Raw genomic sequence first — 26,930 nt, 5'->3', positions numbered from 1 at the left:
AGTCTCCAGACCTCAACCCCATAGAAAATCTGTGGCGGGAGTTGAAAGTCCGTGTTGCTCGGCGACAGCCCCAAAACATCACTGCTCTCGAGAAGATCTGCATGGAGGAATGGGCCAAAATACCAGCTACTGTGTGTGCAAACCTGGTAAAGACCTATAGTAAACGTTTGACCTCTGTTATTGCCAACAAAGGTTATGTTACAAAGTATTGAGTTGTATTTTTGTTATTGACCAAATACTTATTTTCCACCCTGATTTACGAATAAATTCTTTACAAATCCTACCATGTGGATTCATGGATTTTTTTTTTCACATTCTGTCTCTCACAGTTGAAGTGTACCTCTGGTGCAAATTACTGACCTCTGTCATCATTTTAAGTGGGGGAACTTGCACAATCGGTGGCTGACTAAATACTTTTTTGCCCCACTGTATGCTTGAAAGCCTTAGCAGATGTTTTCCTCTGGAACTACATGTTGGCTTGACATCTAATCCAGTCAGATCTTCCTTGGCTGCTGAATCTAAGTAATTATGTGTCCCTGACTTCCCTAAGACTCTGTAAAAGAGAAACATCATAGCAAGCAGGCCACTCACTTCAACACATAAAGTGCTAGGCAAAGAAAGAAGCAGGCGGAAAATCCTCTTATAACAGAACGCAATACAGGCGCTGTAGATTAATTCTGGTGTTTCTCAGTAATAAAGCGGCCATGCCATCTGTGCCAACCAGAGCAGCACAGTGGAAGTGAAAGTGAATGTGGATTTAATTAACACAAGTCATAAAGAGAAGGGAGGACTTGCCAGGAGACGGGGGATGTTGTCCAAGTCACCAACGCTCACGGGGAAGTTTACTTGAGTTCTGCTGCTTACAGCTTATAGAGCTCAGGTTAGGACTTGAAGAGCCCTATACAAGAGGCTATTTTAGCGCCTTCAAGGAACTATCATTTTAATTTGGTGCCACATAAATAAAACTGAACTGAAGTGAAATTGAATTTGATTGTTTGTAACAAGGTGAATTTAGTTTACACGGTCATTAAAAACACAAATATTTTATTATTATTTTGTTTTAAATGTGGTTCTTTTTTTAAGGTCTAGAAAAGATGCAGTTCTCTTCAGCAGCTATGTTTCTCAACATAAATGTCAGGTCACTTTGAATTTGAGATTTGCTCTCTGTATGAGTTGGAGGTCCATGGTGAAATCACGAATGCGCACACAGGTTTTCAGAGAGGGGATGCCAGTAGCTGTGCGATTTAAACAAGCTCAGGTTTTTGTATTTATAATGAACAGATTTGTGAACTTTTTAGTCTCCTTTCATATACTTATAGCAATAATTTTGACAGCATACAATGAACAACTTTTGCTTTCCTCAGCGCTGAAGTCTGTAATCAGTTTGTGTGAAATTGTTTACATAGGAGTTTACGGCCAACTGAAAGTTCCTCTGACTAGACTGAGACATTATTCTCTTCAAGACACTTTTATTCTTTGTTTTAGGCACAAAAATCTGCTTGTACTCAGCTTCCTAAATGATTTATTGTTTTTTTATGAAATCCACACTTTAACCCACACCTCCCTTCACTTTTTATTTCAAACAGGAAAGGAAACAATAAGTCAATTAGTAGACTGCTCTCCATTCCTTTCTCTTTCTGCGTGAAACCGACCAATACTTTGTTTTTCCACCCACCGTGAATATCTTAATTGTGTGGAGTTTTCATGGAGTAAGAAAATATTACAATGAACAACAACAAAATTAAAAGAACTTTTCAAACCATCCAGACAGACGGACTTCATTTCAGCTCAAATGAAACCTACCTGTTCCTCTGATTGGAAGTCTTCATTGTACTGTGCCATGTCCTCAGGCGGCCTCTTCTGGACCAGACTGCGACACAGCAGCCAGATGCCCAAGCCGACCATAAACATGCCGATATCGGGGATGAACACTCGGATGCCATTCCCCGCATCTGCACCTCTCACGCTGGGGACAAACAGACAAAAGATGGGACACAGACGCTGACAGAAAGCAGACGCTCGGTTCCTCAAAGTGCAGATGAATCCCAAAAATCGTGATTTGGAGGAATCTTGCAGGCCAATAACACATAAAGGATTGAAATTGGGACAAGATAAAACAGGCTTAACTGCCCGTGGACAATGAGGTCTAATATGAAGCAGTTTTTCTGAGAAATCCAGGGACTCCTGGTCGATTGTTTAGTTTACTTTGGCCCATAAACAGGTGCTGCCCTGTGTTTGAACCTGGCTGAGTTCACGTCACATGTCCCTCTGTATCTCTGACTTTTTAAAACTAAAATAAAGAAAAGTTATTAATTCATTCTAATCCGTTTCAGGCAGACAGGAGCTGCACTGAGAATCACGAGAACAGGTATTACTGAAGCAAAACACCACCTGTTCACATGAACGCATGGGAATCTGTATTTTTCCCTTACTCAAGTGCTCTTTTAATATGTGTTGTGCTCAGATTTTATATGCAGTACCACCCTCTTTAATGAAATCGGGCTTTAAACATATTGCTGTTAACGAGTTAAATTCCATTCAAACAAAAAGGCCATGAGAGAGGGAGAGCGTTATTTTCTGTTTTTAACTAAACTGTGAAAAACATGTTTACTTCCCTAAAAACTGCATCCTTTGTTCGTACGGAGGCAGCTGGCATAATTAGCCCTATTTCTTTTCTCTTTCATCTGCATGGAGTAAGAAAAGTAAGGACTAAATAAAGGGATCATTTTGAGATGTTTGTCCATCTGTCTGAATTCTCTTGACAACACTTAATAAACAAATCATATTTACACGAAGACAGCTCGGGGTTTTTATTACTGATATATTAAAACATGACGCTGTTTAAACTCTTGTAGTTATAGCGCTGTGAACAAACACTGCCTTTGCAACATTTGTTATTTGATTAGTCCGCTCACGTCTAATTAAATACAAAAAGGTTTGTTCAAACAGGAAGCTAAACACTGGTGGCGGACAGTTGCCATGACTGCTGCAGTAATCTCAGACTTCAAATAATCCAGAGAGATGCATTTATGCTGCCCGAGGACGCATTTTATGAGGTGTCATGATTGCATGTTCTATTAAATCAAATAAAAATTGTCCCTGAAATGGCTAACAGGTTTCAAAAGCTTTAAAACTCTCTTTTATCATCCAAACCAATTTCTATTTTGGTTTTACAGCAATAGCGCTCCATCCTGTCTTTGGCCACTAAAGTGTTTTCTTTACATTTCATGCTGGGCTCCAAGAGTAATTAAACAGTTTACAATAAACACACCATACTGGTGATTCTGCGGCTCAGGCTGCAGAGAAAAAGCAGACCAAATACTTGTAATTTTAAAAAAAAGAGAAAAAAAACAGCCAGTGTCATTCTGGATTCTGGTCTTGAGCTTATATAAAGCTTATAAAAGTTAACAAGTTGAAACCAGAGTGCTAATCATCTTGATGGAAAAACGCACACGCCGATAAATAGATGCGCCTCTGGCTTCTGTTGTGGAGTTTAATCTGCTCAAGGACGCCTGTTTCCATTTGCTTCATTGTTGTGAAGCTTCGCGCATCCTCACATGGATGAAAGAGATGGAAACCATCAGAGCCAAACGGGGCTGAGCCAGTAACTTCAGTGACTCCCACTTTTCCCATAGTTATCGTATGAGGGAATCACAAAAACATCAGTAGTGTTCGGACCTGTCCTCACTGGTCCAAGCTACAGCTGGAATTAGTCACGCCACCTCAGTGAAAAACTTTAAATATAGAGCAAATAAAAATATGCCCTGTATATAAATATTTGGTATTTATGAAGGATCTGCAAAGGTCAATCCTGAGTAAACTGAACACTCAGCATGACTGAAAAAGTCACACAACAGCTGTGAATCGTTTTCAGGCTTGGATACATCTGAGCTCAGGTCCATTTAGGCATTAAAATGCACCAAAGCCAACTGTAATCACTGCTCATATACTGTATATGACCCTCGACACAAACAGGTAAATGCATATGGGATGAAATGTTTATGGCTCTACTTCCGCCACTTACAGTATGAAGGATGTTGAGTACTGGAAAAAAGGACGTGGCTGAGTTAGGACATTCCCGTACTCAGGAAACCACATCTAATATGATCATGTGTGTGTGGGGGGGAGGCAGACACAACAGCAAAAGCTTTGAAAAATAGGCCTGTCAACCCACTGTCAAACATAAGTGGGTTTAGCGTTCAACAAGAATCCACACAGGGACAGGTTTGGAGCTTTTATGAAGCTGGGCACATGACGAGCCACTGCAGCTACAGTAATAAGTGATGTTTAATGTTATTGTGGGGCTGCTATATTTAAGACACTTTGCACGGTCGGTGCCACCTCCTGCAAACAGAGCGGTGATACAAAAAGGTGAAGCGAAAATGTGAATTTTAAAATAATTTATTTTTTAAGATATTTCCTTAAAACTGCATTATTATTGCAACCCCAGTTGTACTATTTATGTGTTATCATCGCTCAGCAGGGTTTCAATTTCAAAACTGAATTAGTTTATTTTGATTTTGTTTTCATTTCGTACAAATATTTAGTTTTAGTTTGTTTTTAATGATTTTCAGGTGACCCCTTTTTTTGTATAGTTATTTTATAAGGTATATTTTGTTATTTAGTTTATCACATTATACAATAGTTTATTTTCTAAATTCTACTTTTTAAAAAATCTTATTTCACCTAATTTTTTTCCACACAAAATTATAAAGTTTTGACTGCACACACTGTGTCTGCAGACCGCTCAGTCCATAGTGTCTCATCTTTAGTTGGTGCAGACTGCTTGATTCCCTGCTCAGACTCGACTCTGCTTTACGTCCCTGCATGTCCAAACTAACTGATCATACATTAACATTCTGTTATCCTGACTTTTTCATAAATATTTTTAATTTTGTCAGCCACATAATGTGGACAGCACCTTGGTTTTGTCTTGTTTCTCTCTTTATTGTTATTTTTTATTTGCTACATAAATAATTTTAGTAAGTAATTCAGTAATTATTACACATAGAACACAGAACACTTTTCTTAAAAGTAATGCAGTGCGCTACTTAATTACTCCCAGAGAAAGTAATTTGTTACACTACTCTTTACATTAATTTTGATTTTCGCTCTCGCTCACTCGTGTTTTTGTGCTATAAAATATAAATAAAGTATCCATATCCACTCTGTAGACTGTGCCACTGTTTTCCACCTTCAGCACATGAACTGAAATCATTTTGTAGCACAAGTGCAGGCAGAACCGATGAGTGGAATTATTATTATTATTAGCATCATTATTATTTATAACTCATTATTAGTTTAAATCTTATCTTACCTTTCAAAGCCAATTTGTCTTATGGATTTCTCCCATGAGGAACCTGCACACAAATATATGAAGTAATTTAGTGAGTACAGGTGAGGTGTGGCAAAGAAAAGCACCTTTAAAGTTAATAATTGTTAGATCACAGTCATTAGAAACAATTAGGAAGTTGGTTGATCAAGAAACAAATTAAACAAAAATAAAACTGAATAATTAGAAAGAAACCATTTCTATTAATGTATCCAGTGATAGCATCAGCTCATCTTTTAATTTCATACAGAGGATCGTTCGCGGTGCTCGTGTAACCTTCATGTATAAACGAGAAAATAAAAACCAAAGCCTCGTTTCCACACTTTGCATTGGTTGAAGTGTTCCTGACCATCACTCCAACACCCACAAGGAGATTTCCAGGTATTCAATTCATGAGCTCGGGAGAACGAAAGAACAGCACTCATTCAGCCTTTGTTCTACTGCCACAGAAAACACAACGTCAGTGTGACTCAACTAAATGACGTATCAGTAGTCCATCTGTTTTGTCTATTGGTAGTAATTATATGCTGAACTGAATTTAGCTCAACACAGATAAAGCAGATAAAACACTTCATCTTCATCTTATCTGCCGTGTCTCCGCTGTGCAAGCCAGCTACTGCCAGCTTGTCAAGCTAAAAAAACTGAAAACAGACATTTTTTCACAGCAATTCTTGTTACACATTTACTACATTGAGCAAAACAAGTAAGTACAATTATCTTTCATCAGTGATCAAACTGGGCTGTAGCCTATCCCAGTTGTCTTAGGGCGAGAGGCATATATAAATATATATTTTTCTTTAAATAAAATGTCTTCCTGTTAATCAAAAAAAAATCACCACAGTTATTAAGAATTTTACAAAGTAAAAAGGAAAGAAAGAAAACAAACATACACACATCTGTGAAAGGAGGGGGCTACATGACATACCCTGACATCAAACGCTGTTTGAGACTCATCAGTCCACTTCCACTCAGTTACTCCCATCTAAAAGAGCTCACTGATGGAGGAAACAAACTAGGTTGTGTGAACGACTCATTCAGTAATAGCTAAACACCCAAAAGAACAAAAGGAAATTAGTAATTATTGTCTCTGTGGTACTAAGCAACACTGCAATTTACCAGTGACTAGCAACCATTTTATCATGTGTGGAGCAGAGAATTGAAACACCAAACAATCTATTTGCACGCTGAGAGCAAAGCTAAACATAGTATTTGTTCAATTTGATGTAAAAAAAGATTCTGTGTAGCTCTCATCAGCTTTCAGCCACGTTTCCACACAGCAGTACGGCTCTGATTCTCAGTAACTTGCATAAAACTGTGCCACACAAGCTCAGAAGAGCAGAAAGCAGAGAGCCAAACATCAACGTTAAAAGCTAAAGACACACATGTCTTTATTTGGAGTAAAAGCACCAAACCTGAGTTTAAAATCTGCAAATTCCACTGACCTGAAACATGAATCCAACAACTTGTTGGTCTGTGTCCACTGGATTTGTTAGTAACCATAACAAACCTACAAGCCAACGGTTTATCGTGGCTGTGTTTTCCTTTGGAATCTTTTTTTTCCTCCAAAGGTCCAAAATTACTCACGCCAGCTTTAATCATGAGATTAAACAACAGTGAAAACTCCAATCAAAATGACATAAGCAAAATTAGACTTTAGAGATTTTGAGCAGCAGTTTCAGTGAATATTAAAACATCTCTAGCACCAGCTCTTCTATGCACCTTTTGTTCTTTTGCTTTTGCTCGCTGCTTTGCTGTTTGTGTCATTTACAAGTAGCTTAAGTGGTCAGGAAAGAGGGGAGTGCCAGAAACTTGCACAGTAGGAGATAAGCTCCACTCATGTTGTCCTAATTCCTAAAAATCACCCACAGAGCTTGATAGAGTTCATAGATTACTTAATGCCCTGTTTAAATCTTAAAATAAAAACCCAGTGATGCATTAAGCAAATGCAGTCAGTTTGCAACATGCAACTTCAACCCACCCCCAAAACCAAACCTACAGATGTAAGAGGAAATCCATCCTGTGTGTGAGATCATGCTCGAGGAATGTCAGAGGTAAAGCAAGGCCAGTCTGATGCATAGGATGTCTTAGGAATACTTTCTAGTGCAGACTGAACTCAGCACGGAGACTTCTAGAAGAGAGACTTTCTGCCTGCCGAGGCGAGGCCACATTTCACCCCAGCTGGGCACCAAAAATACCTGTCCTCACACTTTATGCGAACACCATAAAACACCCTTTGTACTTGCTGGGCTGTTAACCTCTCAGTGCTGCATTTCTTTGCACTCTCGCTTCTATCTCTGGGACCTAATGCCAGCTGCCCCTTTTCCACAGAGGATGGTGATAAGCACAATCGACATTTCAGCACATCATAATTATATCAGACAATCTGAGAGTTTAGTAAGTGTTGCACATTAAGGAAACAGCAGGAAAGACATGTGTGGATACAAAAGGGAATAACAATGGGGCTTTACAAAGACCACCGCTGCACAGCCGTGTTTTTTTAGGCTGCTTAGCCCTTACAGACTGGACAAATGTCTACTGCCATCAGACAAATTGAATGCACAAATCCTTTATTATACTTAAAAAAGCTCCTTAGTGACCAGATTGCTGCTAAAAACTACCATAAAGTTTAAACAATCAAAGGAAAGTATATGGAAGTGAGTGGAGCTTGTTTTTTTTAGTCACAAACTGGCAATTTAGATCTGCAATGTATTGAACTCCACCCATCTGGAATACAAATGTTTTCAACTGTTTGTAAATGCAATGTCGAGTCAGCATGCAGGAATGACGGATGACTCCAAAGGAAGGCGTCCCCGGACTCATCTGGTGACCAGTCGCTGACCTGCTCCAACAGCTGGAGGTGTCAGCTTTTTTGGAAAGGTTTTCTCATTCATACTCATACTCAGCTTACTGCTCTAATGGCGTATTTGGCTGCGGTGAACGGAGGAAATTATATGAAGTTATCCGGGGAGAGGATAACCACCTAACTGCGAAGGAGGACTCCTTGTTTACACTCGACTGCCAAAAGGAAAAGGGTGTCAAGGAGACTAAATGCCAGATATAGAAAATCTGAGATAAGGCTATTTCTCAGGCGGCAGAATGAGAAGACAAAGAGTAATGCCTAACTTCCTGTTGTATAGAAATAACATTAAAATATCAATATCAACAGGCTGACATTAACTTCAGGAAGTGGAAAAGCCAACAACATGTATACAAATCATCACAGTGAATCAAAATCATCGGTTTGCATATTGTGCAAGATTGGGTGCAGATTGTTTAAAAGAAGTGTGCTGCGAAATGTTGTTTTGACACGATACAAGGATGTTTTTGATCTACTCAGTGTGGTTTTTTATTGAAATTCCAGTGTGAGATAAGGCAAAGCATAAATAGCCTGACTTTAGATAGCAAGAATCCATACTAAGCATGTTTAAAATACCAGGAGTGGTGTGCATTCAAGGGAGGACAGTAAGTCATGTACACCAAATTATTTATTTATCTTTTATTATTTTTTGCACTGCTGGAGGAACAAAACGGGGGGGGGGGGCTTTTGTTTTAATATATTTACTGTTCCTGCTCAAACAATTATCAAGGGTATCTATTTGAATTGACAGCCTCTATTGATTTAAATCAGTCTTAACAATTAAGTCTGATATACTTTACTTTCTTACTTTCAGCTAATCTCAAGATCTACAAAACAAACAATGTGCTGCCCAGTCCAAGCACTTTCTGACTTCCTCAGTGTGTCAACATCCACTACTTCTGAAAGCAGGATTCTTAAAACCCACTGACAAATATTTATTTTAATTTCTTTTTTAAAAAGGCTCCACAATGTCCGACGGCAACGCACGAGCATTTAGAGACAGGATATGGACCGAGTCAGAATAAAACAGTCCGAGCCCTCATTAAGGAACATGTCAACTAGAATAGCAGTGTTTCACTAATGTGTTATTAATAGTGTCTGAGTAACAATGGGCTAGCAAACAGATAAAAACTAGAACATGCTAAGCTGCACACACAATATTTGATAGCAGAACCAGTTCAACTAACCACCAAGAAGGTCGTGGGTCGGCTGAGGTCTATCTGTGTAATTTGCCCGTCTCTCCGGGTACTCCAGCTTCCTCCCACAAAAACTATCACGTTAGGTTAACTGGCTAAAACGTGAATGGTTTTCTGTCTCTCTGTTGGCCCTACGACAGATTGGCGACCTGTCTAGGGGATACCCAGCCTCGTGTCCTTTTTTAGAAGCTGGGACAGACTCAAGATCCCGTGAATCCGAGCTGGATAAGCGGAATTAAATTAATAAATCGACGGAAGTTCACTTTGACTTGATTTATTATAATCAAAAATATATAAAAAAAAATATAAACAGACTTATTATTTAAAGCTGGTCATTGTGCTTTTCTGCATGTTACATATCTGTGGGTTTTTACATCGTGCTACCAATTTGATATTCATTCAGTAAAATGTTTTTCACTGGACTCTTTTCTTTCTCTTGTGATTCATACATCTCTTCCAGATTTTAGTCACGCTAACTCTGGATGTCAAAGCTAAAGTGTATCTGATTTGTCTTGAGTTAATCTGCTTATGTGAGTGAATAGGTTGTCAGTTAAAATGCAGCTGATTTCTAAAAAGTCATGTATTTGTGTTCTTTACTGCAATAATCTGTATTTCTTGCCCTACAGCAGAAGGTTTGGGCTACAGAAACTTTAACATCTGGCTGGTTACGCTACAGTTTTTTGTATCATGGACTCTGGGTCTTGGCCGCAGGGTTTTGGGTTTATGGGTTCTTGATTCTTTTGGAGATACGAATCATGTGTTTTGAGTTTTGTATTTTTCTTATAACAACATTTCCTGGTTGGTGTCTGTTTATTCATATTCTCAGATTTCAGTTTCAAATTTAGGTTGTTCTTGGTTAGAATTTGTTTCATATTTAATTCCTTGAATTTCCTGGTATTCCCGCCTCCCTTCTATTTCCGTGTCATGCTTAATCTCTGTTGCCGTTATCTCTTCCTGTTTTATTTTAGTTATTGTTTTTCTCTGTGTCTTGTGTGATGTTTTACTTCCTTTGTCTCAGGTTCTGGATTAGTTACAGCTGTCCTCCCACCTGTTATCTCTCCCCACATTATCTGTTGTATGCATATATCGTCTGAGTTTTCTCTTGTCCTTTGTATTGTCATCCCTCATGGCTGTGTGTCTCCCTAGCCTGTTTTCCTAAAGATCCCTGGCATTCAGATACCCAGCTTCTGCTATGCAGATGTTTGGACTTTTGTATTATTGTGAGCTAACAGCATTAAAGCTGATTTTTAAGTTCACTCCTGTTTCTCAAGTCACTCCTGTTTCTCAAGTCCTAGCACACAATCTGCCTTTTACACAGAAAATCCTTGACATTTACTGTCACACAACTTGCTCTGGCTAGAGAGAAAGTTGCTGTTTTCACTGTTTTTACTGGATTGTTTCATTTTTTACACAAAATAATAATAATGAAAGCTTATTTGTATAGCACTTTCAAAGCATGCGTTTCAAAGTGCTTCCACTGAATGAAAAATACAAATTTATATAAAATAACTGGACAGAATTTATGGTGTCACTCCAGGGTTTGATCTGCCAAAAAACTGGAGCCCCGGAGACTTTAGGAATAAGGACTTCCTTGACAGAATATTTAGTCTACCCTCTCTGAGAGGTGTCGTGTGTTTTTGCCTGAGGCGATAAGGTTCGTTCTACCTTGTGAGTTGGCCGTTTCTCGGCGGAGAAAACCGAGCCGCTTCCATTAGAGAGAACAAGTCATTATAACATAAGGTCAGGGTCTGTCCCGTCTAGACACGTTCACATTTTACAGTTTGATACAGAGTTTCATGAGAAACCCAAAGCCAGCTATTAACACCTTCCCAACACTGAGTCAGGAACTTACAATGTTTGCTTTACTGGCACCAAGTATCCTTTTTCTCTGCATTGCCATATGGCACAAAGAAGCTAATTACACTGAGGAATGTGTCGGATCCATAAATCTTCATGATGTGACAAAATGCAATAAGAATGAAGGTATCTAAAAAAAAAAAACCTGAATTACTATTCAGAGCGAAGTGTGCTCTCTCCTGCAAATGGTGCATGTCTTCACTTAGTGTTTTGGATGGAAATCTTGCCTCAGGCTGTGAAAAAGCTACAACTTTCTCTGGCGATATACAACTTTGTGACCTTGCATCAGGGGCTGGTCAGAGTGCAGGTATACAAGGGCACGTGAGACTGATGGGACACACGTGTGCACATAGTCGGTCATGAACAGGAAGAGAATCCGCCTTATCTGGTCTTTCCCACCCCCCAAAAAACATCCGTTCTGTGCAAGTAAATCATGGTTAATGTCTTTACAGTCAGGTTTAGCCTCATTTATATTTCTGCTGTACGCAATAACTCCAGCAGCTACGTGCAGCTGCAGGAGCACAGAGGCTACATCACAGCTCGTATGTGTACACCTCTTTAAAAGGTGTAATCAGACACTGGAGCTATTTTGGCTATGTGGGAATGAAAAAAGTCTATGATTGATCAGAGAGAACGGCTTTATGTTCTCTAGGCCTGCGACTGAGGCCCTAAAAACTCTTCAGATACAAACATTTGATTCAACTTGACATCTTAGGCTTATTAAATTCAAATTATTTGAAAGTAATGCAGGTAATTTGCATTTTTAAAGCAGGCTGGACATTTTTTCAACGCGCATGATTTAAAACACGGTATTTTCTCAGAAAAGAAATATTTACAGGGTAAATAATCAAAGTGCAACATGACCAAATTAAGCCAAATCTACCATTAGGTTACCCACACAAGTGTAAACCAGGGTTAAGCTCTTACAGGTTAGAAAAAGATGGTGTTTTTGTTTACCATATTTGATTTCCCAGTGAATACAACCAAAGCAATAAGTTCCCTGCAAAAGACATTTGATCCAATAAAAATATGATTTTATAGAAAAATACCCTTAAATGCTCTGCCAGTGCCAACGTCTTAACCCAGAGGTAAGCTGCCGACCTCTGCCCTATCCAGATCTACACCAGAAATTAATGAGCTCTACTTTTACCCATACTCCACCGCTCTACCAAGTTTCATAAACTCCACCTTGCTAGTTTTCATGTAATCGTGCAAAGAAACAAACTGCAACGGTCACATACCTCTGCCTTGACTCACACTTTGACAGAAAATGATTTTAAAGGGTTTAATTCATCTTTATTAGTCTATCCCCTTTTCTAAAAACGAATAAGGAGCTTCCTGCATGTCTTTTTTAAATGTTTCCAGAAGGCAAGAACAACAGAAGACCACTCAATCAATAAACTCCATTCCTGCTTCTTGGATTCTTGACCCGTGAGGGATTTTATTTTATTTCTGTATACAGAACAAACGTCGCTACTCTTAGAGCGTTTACTACAATGGCTGCAGTGTACTCACAGTTGAAGTTGGAGGCGATGGAGTTCCCGGCCACGAGGCTGTGGATGGTAATCTGATAGATGATGTGGAGTAGCAGGAAGGACATACTGGTGAAGCAGAGCGACTGGAGGAGACGCCCTGTGTGGCCTAACAGAGGAGAACAGCTACAGTGAGTTCAACACGGCTCAGTTTAAAGATTCCCACATGTTCATTCATCCACTGAAACACAGAAAAGTCTATGCGCTGGTTTGCTTGTGTAGATACTGAGAACTTTATCAAACACAAAAGTGAAATTTTGCTTCTTTTTGAGTTTGAGTGACATATTTAAAAAGTGCCATTTCGTGTAGTTTTCTTAGGACTTCAGTTTAGGACTGAATGGATTTGAAAACAGACAGCTGTTTCTCATAGAAAAAGTCAGTGCCTGGAGTCTGGAGCTGTTTTGAATAAATTGGTAAAGAAGGTGAGGGTGATTGGGACAGCACCCAGGAGGGATTTTCAGTGGATCACAATACATATCCTGGTCAAGAGCTGGTAACGTTACTATTGAGCAAAGCTGATTTCTACTGACAAGTCAAATAAACGTTTTGGTGGACCACAGGACCTCTAAGTCGATAAGTTACCATCTATAAGATTTTGAACTTAATTCTGCTCTTCAGCTTCAGTGTCTGTTGGTGTTCACAGTTAAGGACTTGGCTGTTGGAGGCCATGAACATGAAGGTGTTGACTGTGAAGAATACAGCTGTCAGTGGATGACTGATCCTGGGAGGGTGGAAGAGATCGGGCAGGGGAGCTGCCACAGCTGTTCAACACATGGCCACTTTATGGTGCACCTACAGGTATTTGGGATAATTTCAGGAGCTGTTATGGTCAAATTTCTCAGCAGCAGGTTTCCCACTAATTATGAAAATGAAAATCTTGATCGAGAGAAGGCAAATGAAGCTGGATCAGGCTCTCGTTCTTTGATTAATAAATAACAGTAATGTCTTGTGCTGGGCTATCAACAATGTTTCATTAAATAGTTTTGCTTATCTGCACAGTTTGGTTCTTCACTGGACAACATCCCCATCTCATTAAATTTACTGCATCCTTGTGGGGGAATGCACAGCAGTTTTACTACAGTGGGGTAATATCCTGGCTGAGGTGAGGCGCTACTGCTGAGCCTCGGGCCGCTGAGGGCTAACCTTATCAAACGTGTGCAACAACACATCACGTTGGACTTCTTGCAGTAAATGTTGAAGTAAAAACAATTTGTGTTAATTTCCCTTTGCAATTCCCAATGCTTTCACAATGGGGGAAAAGAATGCTTGTAAATGCGAGGTATGAGGAGTTTTTGCGAGCTTCTGCATCCAAACTGGTACTAAGGCTCGGGACATTGCAACTTGTTTGGCTTTACCCCCTGTTTTTCCTATTTGTAATAGAACATTTTTGCTGCCTGACGGCCATCTGACTTGTTTGCCAATGCTCATCTTGAAAAAGTAATCTGCGTCACTTTTTCAGTTTCAAAATTCTGTCCCAAGAGCACTTTCCCCCCCCCTTTCAAAACAGAGGCCATTGTTTGGTTTTAACGGTTCCTTCTTTTTAATAAACAGTCAAAGAACTTCATCCATCTGACAGCGTTAAGACCTGACAAAACACGCTGTCCTGCCAAATCACAGTTTCAGAAAAGCCTAATTAAGTCTTTTAAAGACCAGTTCAATTTATGGGGAAGCCTGCTGTCCGACTTAACAATAAGAGAAAAAGCATCTCAGGTCGTTAAAAAGCATGAAAGCATGACAAAGACTAAAAAGAAAAAAAGCCAAATTAGAAGTCTGCAAGCTAAAACATAAACCTGATAACCATATAACCCATAACATCAAATATTTATGTGAAGTCATGTAAGACGGCTAAAAGACTACAGATTTCACAAAGCTTGTAACACCTACTGCTAAAGCTCTCGCAATGCTTGTTGCTCTTTTAAAAGCAACAGCTTAGATTTTGTTCACCTCCACTGGGAATGCCTTCAAAGGTACATTGAGCTAAATACTGCAATTATGGCATTAGAGAGTAAAACACAAAAACAACAACAACAAGTTGCATAAAATATTGTCCCTGTGCTCACGTATCCGCGGGCACACAGCTGCGCTGCAGCTTTTCAAAGCAAAACGCACCTAATGAATTATTCATGTCAAACATTCGTTTTAAATTAACTTAACAGATTTAACTGCTGCATGTCCTCGAAGATGAAAAGACTGAATGAAACAGACCATCAAAACAAAGCAGTGAATTTAGCTCAATCTATTTACCTAATTCCCTCTAAAATGATTTTGAACATGTGAGTCTTTACTGCAAAATAAGATGGTTTTTATAAGTTTGTGCTGCCTGTGTCTAATTGGCACTTAGTGTCAAAAGCTGATTTTTAACATATGAATTAACAGGAATGTTACTAGAAATTAGGATTATCTGGTAACAATATAAACAGAGATCAAATGAATTTGATTCAGTGTTTCCATGGTGATTATTTTAAGCCAATGTGCATCTTAAAGGTACTGAATTGGACTGTACATGGTAGAAATATGAGACGCCTTTCCCCTTCAACTCTCTAAACAATATCTACCTACAATCAGCTGTTTGTGCAATGACAACATCGTAATTGTTCCAGCTGTTTTGTACACTGTATATTATCCTGTTATTAAAGTCCTCCTGCCATAACTTCCTCATAGTGAGCCTGTCAGCCTGCAGCCCCCTCCCTGATGACAGACAGCTGAGGCAGACAGATGGGACGCATGTCCTGGCAGGTTGCACTGGAAGGATATCTCCTACTTTCTGACGCCGATGACTTCACTCCTCTCCTGTTTTGGATACTCTGACAATGCGCGGTGAAAGGTCACATAAACATAAGCTACTAAAAATTTAATCCACTTTCCTTTAAGGGTAAACAAAAGAACTGGCATTTTGTCAGGGTGGCGGCCTACCAACATTTTTTAATAGTAGTTTGAATGACCTTTTAATCAGCACGTCATCGCCCCTTGTCACATAGGTGTGACGTTGTGACATCTATACGTTTTTGTGGATTGGTTCTTTTAGTTTGCAGCTACAAAAAATTTCTACTACAAAGTAAGAAAAACTGAATTGTTTCAATGGGTCTGAAGACTTTTTTATTTTAAGTTATATAAGAGCTTTTTATAAGCGACAGATTTTTTAGCAGCTGGTAATTATGCCTGGAAATGCCTCTCTAGGGAAACTCGAACTTACTGCTCAGGACTGCAGAAATAATTAACATTGATTGATTATAAGAAAAGAAAACATACCAATTATTGTTAATAATCAAATCAAACAACAATAAAATACATTTACATTTATTCTAGTATTTATTTCTTTTTCAGTGCTTATTATTAGTATTTTTTTTTATACCAGAGTGAAGTTGTTTGCACTCTAAACCTGTTGAATATGTTCTGAAGTTCATAAAATCTGAATTTGAGAAGTTAACCAATGGCAGCAACAATCCTACAGCTTAAATGATCCTCAGTTGGTACTGCGCGCCAAGAAAATACTCCCCGCACCATTACACCACCAGCAGCAGCCTGAACTGCTGATACGAGGCAGGGTGGAGCAACGCTTTAATGGTGTTCGCACCAAATTCTGACAGTCGAAGCAGAAAGACTGACTCATCAGACAAGGCAAGTTTTCCAAGCTTTTATTGTATAATTTTGGTGAGCACGTGCGAAATGCATCCTCTCCGGGTTGCTGCCATGTGACTGGCTAATCAGATTTGTGTTAATGAGCACTTGGTGAGTTGTACCTAATGAACTGGCCAGTTCCATCCCTCAATTGGGAAATTACCTGGGTGAAGATTAGTCTTTTGGGTTTGGTACTTTTGACAAAAGTGAGTTGTTTAGACATTAAATGTGAATAATCAGATGTAAAATTAAATCTTAATTTCAGCCTTATTAGTAACAGGAATACTTTGTATATTTTTTTGTTTTTTGAAGCATGCAGTTTAAGAATATTTATATAGAATATAGATATTAAAACACCCATTAAGGCAGGAAAATAAAAACGTAACAACAATAATGTCCGTCAGTCTAATTCACCTATAACAGTGTTTATGTGATTTTTGGGGGCAATTTTACTTTGGCCAGTGTTTGCAAAAGCTAGACAAAAAAAATCAGTTACACAAATAGTAACAGCATTATTGTGAGTATTGTTGACACATTATCGATATATTATTTTTTAAATATCATTATTATTATCCTTAATGTATATCCTGTCATGACTGTTGAACGACTCTTGAAATCAGCAGCTATCAGCTTCATGAGCGTTCAGCTTTACTAGAAGTCTCTTTAACTATTGATGAGACTGTAAGTGGTCCACTTTCTCCTCTCCCGCACCTCCTCTCTTTCTCTTCCTCCTTTACTTCCTGATTGTTATTTCAGCTGGAGACGAGCAGAGACGAATCTCGGACTGGACGTCGCTCCCTCAGACAAAATAGGTTTATGTATTATTAAACACTACATGTGGTCTCCTGCAGAAGCCTATATTATTAGAGGTCTGGGAGGTGTGCTGTTTAGTGTTTTGTGGTGGATGAAGTGCATAAAAGCGAGGCTTAAATCCCACATTCATCACCCGTAAGGAGAACAGTCACCTCAGTCACTTCTCATAAACCGCAGAGGTCCACCGTGATTCATATTTCTTCAGAGGATGAATGGATTCTAAATAGCTGTCAGCTGTCATATGGAAGCTTGTTTACCGGCTGTAAACTTCCTGCATTTTTATCTAAACCAAAACACCAGAAAGGTTAAAGGTCACCTCCACCTTCAAATCGGATGAATTAATGAACATCACAGACGCACGCAGATCGTGATGTTATGGCCTGGGGAGAGAAACTTCTCAGTTTCTGTTCTTCAAATAAAATGGTTAGCCATTGTCAAAACCAGTCCTCATCCCAAGTTTCTTTTTCTTTTCTTCTCTAAGAGATATTTTACAAGCTCTTTTGTGTTTGTCTTCTCGACAGAACAACTCATGTATTTAGTTTTGTATCATTTATATGGGTATTATATGAGCAAATAAACTAAACCTGAGCCTAAAATGGCAATTTTCATGAAGAGCTCCTTAGATGTGGTCCTAATGGATCACATCTTTCTATCTCAGAGCTGGCCGGTTGCAGATCATTTTTATTATTACAGATGGACTCATGCCTGCGCTAACCAATATTACCTTTCATGGACTGAGCTATGTGCCAAATCCATGCTCATCTTAAGGAAATTCAACTCTCCTGCAGAAGGGCTGGTTTGTATTATAGAGAACAACAAGTCAATTCAAACTCTGGGAAACAGTCAAGATTCTTAGGGTGATGGCAAAGCCACTGAAACTACACAGCTTCAGAGGGGCACTGTAGAGCTTACCTTGCATTGTTGTGCTTGTAGGCTCTGGGAAGAGTGGAATAAGCAGGAGATAGATGAGGTAGACGAAGGACAGGACATTGTACCTGAACAGGCAAGCTGCAGAGACAAAGACAGAAAATTGACCAGCTCAGTAATGTGTTTACAGCTTCGTTTGCATTACATAATGTGTAGGAGTAAATAACGTGCAGACACTGGCAGCAGTCAGATCGTCACTGAACAGATACTTGAGACAAACATGTGGTGAAAATCATTAAAATGTTCCTGCTGGCTCAAAGTAGTAAAACATCAAACATTCCTCTAACTAAACTTCACACTCACAAACCTCATTATCTGTTCATCTGGCCCGCATCACTAAACCAGCCTGTGCTTAAGTCAGTCAATGAACTGCCGTTTGTTTTGAAGAACAGTAAAGACCTGATAGTCCTCGGATGTGAAGAGGGACAATTAGCTGACTGAGCAGCCTGCGGTTATATCTGCCTCCATGCCGTAAAATGCCTCACTAAGCGCAGCTTCATATCACATGTGCAGATTTCAGAGTTTTGCAGGGACGTTATTGAAACCAGATCATTTTTTAGGATTAAACTCTACAAAATGAAATCTTTGAATGTTTTGCAGCAGTGCGGCGAGCGTCATGCACCAGATGCCCTTAAAATACTCGATGTACCTCAGAGATTTCAAAACAGGAAAATAACGTCTGGTTGCCAAAACTTTAAATGAATCACAGCCATGTGGCTGGAGCATGAAGAGTGTGTAATCCCATGACAAAAGTCTGAAAGTACAGTGTTTGATTTTTAACCAAAACACAAAATGAAGGTTAATTAATTCTGCTGTAAAATTATTACAGTTTTTTTTTTTTTAAGATAAGATAAGATAAGATAAGATAACCTTTATTAGTCCCACACGTGGGAAATTTGTTTTGTCACAGCAGGAAGTGGACAGTGCAAAAGTTATGACGCAAAAATTAGAATACAATAAGAATAAATACAGTACACAGCTGTACAGAATAGAATAAAATAATATACTATATACAGTAGAATAAAATAGAATAAAAATATACAATAAGATAAAAATAGAATACGAATGCTATATACAACTGAGTAAAAATACAACGATGCCAGAAAGGATTATTGCACTTAGTGTTATAATTTTTTATTCCAGCTCCAATTTCATGTCATTTATCTTTTAACAAAAGTTTACATCAGGACAGAATGAAAGACCAGGGCTGGCTTTTGTTCAGTTTATTGTGTCAGTAAAACAAATAAATGTGAAGCTGTTAGCTACTTTTTAGCCCTTTAGCGCTTCAACAGTAATTACTTGGCAACTACTGAAAATGAATCGACTGTTTTGGCGAAACGTTCACTGGTTGCAGTTTCTCAAATATTCAGATTTTCCCCATTTTTCACCTACCAAAGAAATAAGGTGTTTATCACTGGCTTACACATTTTCCCTTTCACAATAATATGAATTAATTTACGATAAAAAATACAACCTGCAGTCACGCTTCCACTATGAATTTAGTCAAACCTCAGAACACTGTTTCAGTATTTAGGATGTAAAACCACACATGACACTGGCTTATGTAACACCTTCCCAGCATTACACACACAAACACATACTCACGCCCCATCCAGGCACATGAAGAAGGTCCTTTTGGTTTCATGATGTCTTAAAAAGCTTGAGTGCAAACATGACTTCCAAAAACCATTAATTGATGTATTGATCCATGATGCTCCTCATTTCCTGAAGCAGGCTGACCATCTGCACTGACAAGTTCATTTTTTAACTATTTAAGCAGCTCTGCTGTCTAAATAAAGTGACTCACACTCCCAGATGTGTATACTCGCTGCTCGGTTACTCTGCTCTGTGACATCTGCTTAATATTTCAAGTTTTTCTTAGTTTGTGCAAAACGAATGTAATAAACTGCATAGCTGCTTATATTTTGTTGAACCTTTTTAGGTCAGGGGAAGGGAGTCAGGGAAGAAAGTACACAGTGACTTAGTATAAAATGTGGACACACAGTCTGACCTCCTAAGTTTCTCATTGCGGTTATATCAACAAGCTCAGAGTTTACAACCTGGTCGGCCGCACGAATTATCGTCTCAGTCACAGACATCGGCAGCTACTGCTCTTGAACTACTGAAAAATTACATTTAAATGCTGAAAATGGTGCTTTTATTTATCTTTGCACGCTCAATGGACCCATTCATCGACATTTGACTTGGCTCTGACTTTTCCCTTGCTGAAGCTGTGAAGTAAGAGCACCTTCAGGTTTTCTCAGTTCTCAGATGCAGACCAGCGAAAACTAACAAAAGTTAATAAAAGTTGTTGGGGCTGTCATCTTTGGGCAAATTGCAAACATCTGGGATTAGTTTCAAGTACGCATGAATGCTTGGCCTGCCACATGCCAAAATCACAAATATAATGACATAAATAGAGCACTATCATTATTGATCTTTTTTCTTTTCTTTTTCAAAGCTTTTTAGCAAGTAGGCGAGGGTTTTTCAGCCTAAGCCTCTCAGGTGATTGAGGAGGGAATGACTCACAATCTATCATTTTTCATCTTACACTGTTTTAATCCACCCACTTGAATTTTTATCCACATTAAATGTGGCATTAAACACTTTCTAAACCTGCAAATTTTCATGCTAACCCCATTAATCGTCTGCTCTGAGCTTTAAGTCTAAATTGGTCTCTAACCATATTTGATGTACAGATAATCCAAATGTATCTATATGGCTCTGCTCCCACTGCTAGCCTGCAGACACTTGACCGCAGCCTTCCTGACCATTTGCCTTTGCTGCATGACTCACCATCAGAAGATTTTAACACAGGGAATGAAAATAAACTGACCTTCTTTTAAGATAAACCGGTTACTGCAAAAATCCCCATTCACGGTTGAATCGGGCTTTTGTCTCTTCCAGTTAAACCTACTATTACAAACACACAAAGCCTAGACACAGGCGAGCCAAACCAGAATTTTGCAACCAACTAATTTCACAGTTTTAGGCCTCATAAATGATGAAATGTGGCAGGAGATAAGACTGCGCAGTGCCAAGCGAAGCCAAGCACTGGGAGATAAAGGAGTAAAATGAAACCGTTCAGAAGAAAGTCATGAACGAGATACCACATCAGCTGTTTTCATCTGAGCATGAAACTAAGAACTTGTGTCTATTATGATACCATGAAAGATATCCACAATGTCCTTGTACTACTTTCCAGATAAAATATGTTCAGAGAACAAACGATTAATCTGGGCTTCAAACTAACAGCGATCTTTATTATTAAACAACATTTTATTTCCTTCACTATTTGTTTGACCTGTTGGCAAATTGTGATGGGTCAAAGCTTTAACAGTTTAAAGTGATAACTTTACTGTAGATGGATTCTTTTTTTCTCAGCTCAAACCCAAATATGTTCCATTTACTATCAGAGAAAATAAGGATATCATCTGTTTAGTTTAGTGTCAGATATTCTCATATGAGAAGCAGAGAAGGTTTTGTCATTTAAAAATGATTTAAGTGACTGGACGAACACAAACACACAGGTTGCTGCAATGTTAGAGTTTTACCTGCGTATTGCTGCCCTCTTTTAATATAAATTTAACTGCTTCAGACTTTGAGCAAAGCACCAAGAACATCTGAACTTCATGCAGTCAGCTTTTTTTTCTATCATATCTGATATTTTTTATTTGGGTGATCAATTTAAAAACTATTTTAAACTCAAACATTCATACACTGAACTATCGTGCAGAGTTCAATTGCAGAAGAATTTGCCTGATGTCTGATTCCTTTCTCTTTAATGGTTTCTGATAATAATAAAATTATTGCTTAATTCTCTCCAGCCTGTTTTTACCCATGAGAGAAAGCATTAATCTGTCTTTGCTTTCCACAAAGAATTTGCTCTGTATCTGGGATTTCACCTTATTTGGGCAATCTTCTAACTAAACATTTTATTTTTAAGAATATTATAGTTTTGAAATTGATGTTTAGCCTAAACAGAACACTTTTTGCCACCTTGTCAAAGATTCTTAGTCAACATATCTGATGAAACAGCAGAGCATCTTCATATCAAAATACCACCTAAAGCATTGTGTTCTAGCGATGGCCACTGCAGCATCTGCAAACTGCACAACCCAGCTGACTAGCTGCTCCCTCTTTACGGTCACACCGCAGGTTCGATATCAGATCAGACATTTGGAAAAGTGCGTGCTCACAATTAAGTCCGCACTCCAAACTCTGCCAGTAAACACATAAACAGCAGCCTGTTTGATCAGCAAAACTCGAGCTGTGTGCAGATGTGTGTGTTTGTTTGTGTATGTGTGTGTGTGTGTGTGTGTGTGTGTGTGTGTGTGTGTGTGTGTGTGTGTGTGTGTGTGTGTGTGTGTGTGTGTGTGGTGGTGGTGGTGGTTTAGGGGATTGTGTACACATGGGCCCAGCAGTTCTGCCGGATTCAATAGAGGTGCTGTCAGATGGCCAACAGGAAACACAGACTATTCAACGTCAGTAGGCAAGTCTTTCACTAGGACATGAGAAAAGTGTCAGTCTCTGCATATAACGCACAACTAAACATATAGTGCGACTGTTATGTAGGTGTTTGGGGTAAGATAACATCTGCTGCGGTGCAGTTCACTTCCTCTCAGTTTATTTGGCAGTGAGAAGCCAGAAAATTTACTTTTATATTTTATATCCCAAAGACAAAAACCAATACTGTCTGTCTGCTGATAGCATTTGGTTTCATGGCTTATTTATGGCAAGGGCTTTAGTTCTCAAAAAGGAAAGAAAATCAGCTGATCAGGTGACTCTGATGACCAAAAACAGCATCTATCATCGCTGATGCTGTCTGTTTCTATATGTTCCCTTCTTTCCACTTTACATTTCCTCCATCCTGACAGTTAATGATGTGTACAGGCGTAGCGAACGCTCATTTGCACTTTGAAAAAACATAAAATATTAAAGGTATGTTTACGATAAAAGGGAAGGCAAATATTCTCTCCCTCAGAACCGCATTATTAATTCATACTGTTAAAACGACTTTCCACGAATTAATGGAGACAATGCATGGACTCACGATTGCTTTTGGAAATAAAAGGGGCATCAGGCTGTCAAATGATGCATTATAGTGGTACTGAGTGGGGCTTATCTATAGAAAGCATGCTGTTAGCTTTAAAAGTACCCCGCCCTCATAAGTCTTACACAGACACCACATTGGAACCTCAAAGGCAGTTAGACACTAATCACTTTTCGCTTGTGGCCTACCACAGGATTACAACTGAAAACGCAAAGTAAAGTGCATTTAATTCAAGGAGTCTGCATCCAAGGTGAGACTATGCCTCCAAATCTTCTCCACAAAATGCAAATAACCATCGAACAATGTGTCACCTTCAGTGAAATTCATCAGCTTTTCTAGGCAGATTAGTCCAGCAAAAAGTCACAAAATAAAAAACTCCAAAGTTTGACGGCATGAATCATCGTCCACATCTGCATAGCAAAGGAGTGAATCAACACGGCCACAGCTTCTTCCTTGGAACAGAACACTTTTCTCAACAAAGTAACAAATTCAGTAAACAACAAAACGAGGAAGCACAGCTGACTACAACTCTGAGGAATGTGGAACAGCTGAAGACGTGCAGCTCAAACACTGTCATCGAAATGTAAATGATAATGAATAACAATCACACTGTCAGCCGCCAAACAGTTCAATTACAACACTGATGATTCACTAATATTAAAGGAAAACTCCGAAACCACAGTGAAAACCAAAGATACGAATTACCAATAATGCAAAGTCTGTGTATTTAGTGTTGCAATACATGTTTCATTTCCAGACACGAAAAAAATCCGATTGAAAGGAAATAATAAACTAAAACTTTGATGCTGTGATTCTGTATTTAGATATAAATAAACATACACCATTTAATTCACATCAGTTCATTTTCACCATCAGACTTTTGTACCTGAAACACAGACACCATGCCTTTGGTGTGACTCTGCAGTCACTGCTGCCGGCTGTGTTTCCTTCATTACCTCCAATAAAAGGTGACAGGTGGAGGACATTGCTGGTAAATGACGGCTCTGCTTTGTAATCTGTGTTTAATAGCTGGTGCATGACTCTGTGCAGTCTGTCGTTTTTCGTTTGGATTCACTTTTAGAGGAAAAGACCTCGGCAGTGATGAAAGGTGATCTGTGACCTCCATCACTGTGAGGTCAATCACAAATCATATAAAAAAAATCAATGACATTTTCCCACAAACATAAATATGAAAGCTGCTCTCAATGTCCTGAACAAATATACTGGAACTGCGCTCTAATATATATGAGGCTTTGAATTAATGTCACAACTGATTTATATCAGTGTAGGAAGCCGAGACAACGCAGACTAGAGTACAGTTATTAATTAACATTAAATTTAAAGGTACAAGCACAGCACAGGGTGGGATCAGTAAATAAGCTTTATAGATATTATTAGTTTAATTACACATCCTTACTTACCATAGCCAATAACACAAAAGGCCAACAAAGATGTAAAAATTGGGTATTAGAGAGAAAACTCACCAGCTGCAAGACATACTGGGAGCAGTAACCTGAAGACCAACCCGCACACTACTTCAGAGGCCATGGCTCGGGGCAGGCCGTGTTGAATCCAGGTAAAAGAAGCCGAGAACTGTCTCTCTAAGGGTTCTCTTGCATCCCAAACTCCTGCGCTCTGTCAAATCCCAGCTGGCTGCTCCAGACGGCCACATCGGCTCTCCCCTGGTGACACCTGGACTCTGGTTATTCCACAGTGAAACACTGCGCATTCACCAAGGTTCGCCTCATCAGCTCCGTCGCCAGAAAATAGTATCACCATGATAGTTTAGTGGCTCAAATGCTGTAAAGTCATGTTGACGCTGCACAAGCTGAGCAGCGGACTCAGGTGCGCAAACAGCTGCGCTGGCACGGCGCGTAAAAAAGCCGGACAAAGGAGCCAACAAGTCCTCAAGTCCAATTAAACCCCTTTCAATGCTAAACCACTTTAATCCTTAACGGATTACATAGTCTGTGTATACTTCTTAACAGAGGAGGAATGAAAGAAGACCAAAGTATAACCGGATAACGCTACCCTTCTTCCTTAGCCCCCGTGGTGAAATTTGACTTTCTGACTTCTGGTCCGGATTGTGTTCGCCAACAGGAGGCTACGGGACAAGCCTGAGATTGGCGTCGTGTTCAGCCAATCAGAAGTGCGCCATTGGTAGCTGATCCAGCCCCCTGCGATAATTGGAAGCAAGAGGTGGGACGCGGAGATGGATGAAAATACCACAAGAATGAAACGATAACGTGAAACACACGCAGCCTTTTACTAATTCTATAATTTAATTATATTAGTGCATATTTTGCTATTTAATCACCATTTTTAAAGTAATAAACACCAGATAACCACGGCCACGTCGAGGAAGATTTTATGAATTTCAGGGGGGAGACTTTTCATTATGACCTGATCTCTTCAGGTCCAACTGTTTATCGGAGAGAAACAGCGACGCCTACCGGTGCAGTATAACCACTCCAGTCTAATCCAGTTAACCACAAAAACAGGCCTGCGCTGTTTGTGCTTGCAGGCAGGAAAATTAATTTTACCGAAATGTTTTCAGTTCTCGGACAAATTCTAAACAATGTAAGAAAACATCTTCTCTAGTAACACGTAATTTAATTGCTGAGCGGGTAAACAAACATGATTTAAAGCTCAGTTTGAAGCCTCAGGATGCTTTTTTGAATTTCCAAATATTCAAACAAAAGGTTGGAAGCATATTTGCTGTTAAAATAGGATTTTGTGCAGAGGCAGCTGCAGAGGTCGCCCTGTCAGATGGGTGACCCCTGTTCTTCACCTAAACTCATCATCTTAAAATACATTTTATGGCACAATTTTTAAAGATTAAACTAAACATTTTAAACAAAGGCCTAATAATTTGAGGAAATTTATTTTTAATTTACTTTTGAAATACAAAGACCCGTGAAGTGAAGTTAAAATGGCACATAGACTGGAAACTAAATCCAAGAATTTGCTTTTTGTGTGTCATTTGTTGCATCTGTACAGAAACTAAAAAGTGTGAGTGAGTGTAGGAAGATGCACAAAATACACTTCTTCCATTAAAGTTTCTGTTTGTATACAGAATACATTTGCGAGAGGTGTTAACAGATGTTTTAACCCAGAAAAGAGCCAAGCTACAGTGTCTGTTTAGTCTCCAGTATTTAAGTTCTATCTTAATTTATAACACAGAGGCAAAAGCGTGGCGTCATCTAATCAAAAGAAAGCGTGCAACTGAGAATATTTTCTAATTACACAAGTGACTAATGAAAGAAAAAAAATAATAAAGTGTCCCACCAAGGATCCTCCACAAGTGATGTTGTTGTGACAGCATTCATTGCTGGGACACTCACTACAAAGGCCGTAAAGGCATTTTACTAGACTGGTTTTGGGAAAAGTGTGAAAAGCTGATCTATATGGATGTAATGTAGAGTTTGAGTTCTGGTGAGTTCAACTGAAAACCACATGGATGCTGCTTCTGATTAAAATGATGGTAAAGTGAATGGTGTGCATTGATGTGACACTGAATTGACAGTTCGCAGGAGAAAGAAAAGAAGCATTTTTAAAAGTTTGCAGGTGACGGGATGCCATTTCTAACTTCCCAGTCAGCTGAAAGAGCCCGAAAAGAAACAGAAAGCTGTTTTCCTGACTGAACTTTCATCCATTGGGTTGATATCCGCTAACTGTTAGTGCTGTCAAATCAGTCAGTGACCCATGGTGTAGATGTGGGCACTGTCATCATGGAGGACTCCTA

The 26,930-nt window shown here is 39.1% G+C and overlaps 1 protein-coding gene across 13 annotated transcripts in view; it reads right to left on the bottom strand.

The window, feature by feature from the left end:
* piezo2b (piezo-type mechanosensitive ion channel component 2b) overlaps positions 1-25,256 on the bottom strand; it is a 97,313-nt gene extending 72,057 nt beyond the window's left edge. For 12 of the 13 annotated variants that reach the window (XM_085388090.1, XM_085388100.1, XM_085388091.1 and 9 more), the window contains exons 1-5: positions 24,670-25,256; positions 18,118-18,213; positions 12,758-12,883; positions 5,318-5,360; positions 1,804-1,966 (exon numbers count right to left, since the gene is read on the bottom strand). In XM_085388090.1, coding sequence (XP_085244216.1) covers positions 1,804-1,966; positions 5,318-5,360; positions 12,758-12,883; positions 18,118-18,213; positions 24,670-24,733 — 492 coding nt within the window. In that variant the 5' untranslated portion in view covers positions 24,734-25,256. Of the gene's footprint in view, positions 1-1,803; positions 1,967-5,317; positions 5,361-6,774; positions 7,003-12,757; positions 12,884-18,117; positions 18,214-24,669 lie in introns of those variants that run through there. The other variant, XM_085388099.1, reaches the window with a different exon arrangement.
* Between the last annotated feature and the right edge of the window lie 1,674 nt (positions 25,257-26,930).

The sequence above is a fragment of the Rhamphochromis longiceps genome, linkage group LG18, assembly GCF_057381845.1.
Source record: "Rhamphochromis longiceps isolate RC_006_pf linkage group LG18, R_longiceps_female_GT1.1, whole genome shotgun sequence".
NCBI classification, from domain to species: Eukaryota; Metazoa; Chordata; class Actinopteri; order Cichliformes; family Cichlidae; genus Rhamphochromis; species Rhamphochromis longiceps.
The sequence above is the reverse complement of the archived record's forward strand: the minus strand, read 5'-3'. Positions and strand labels throughout refer to the sequence as shown.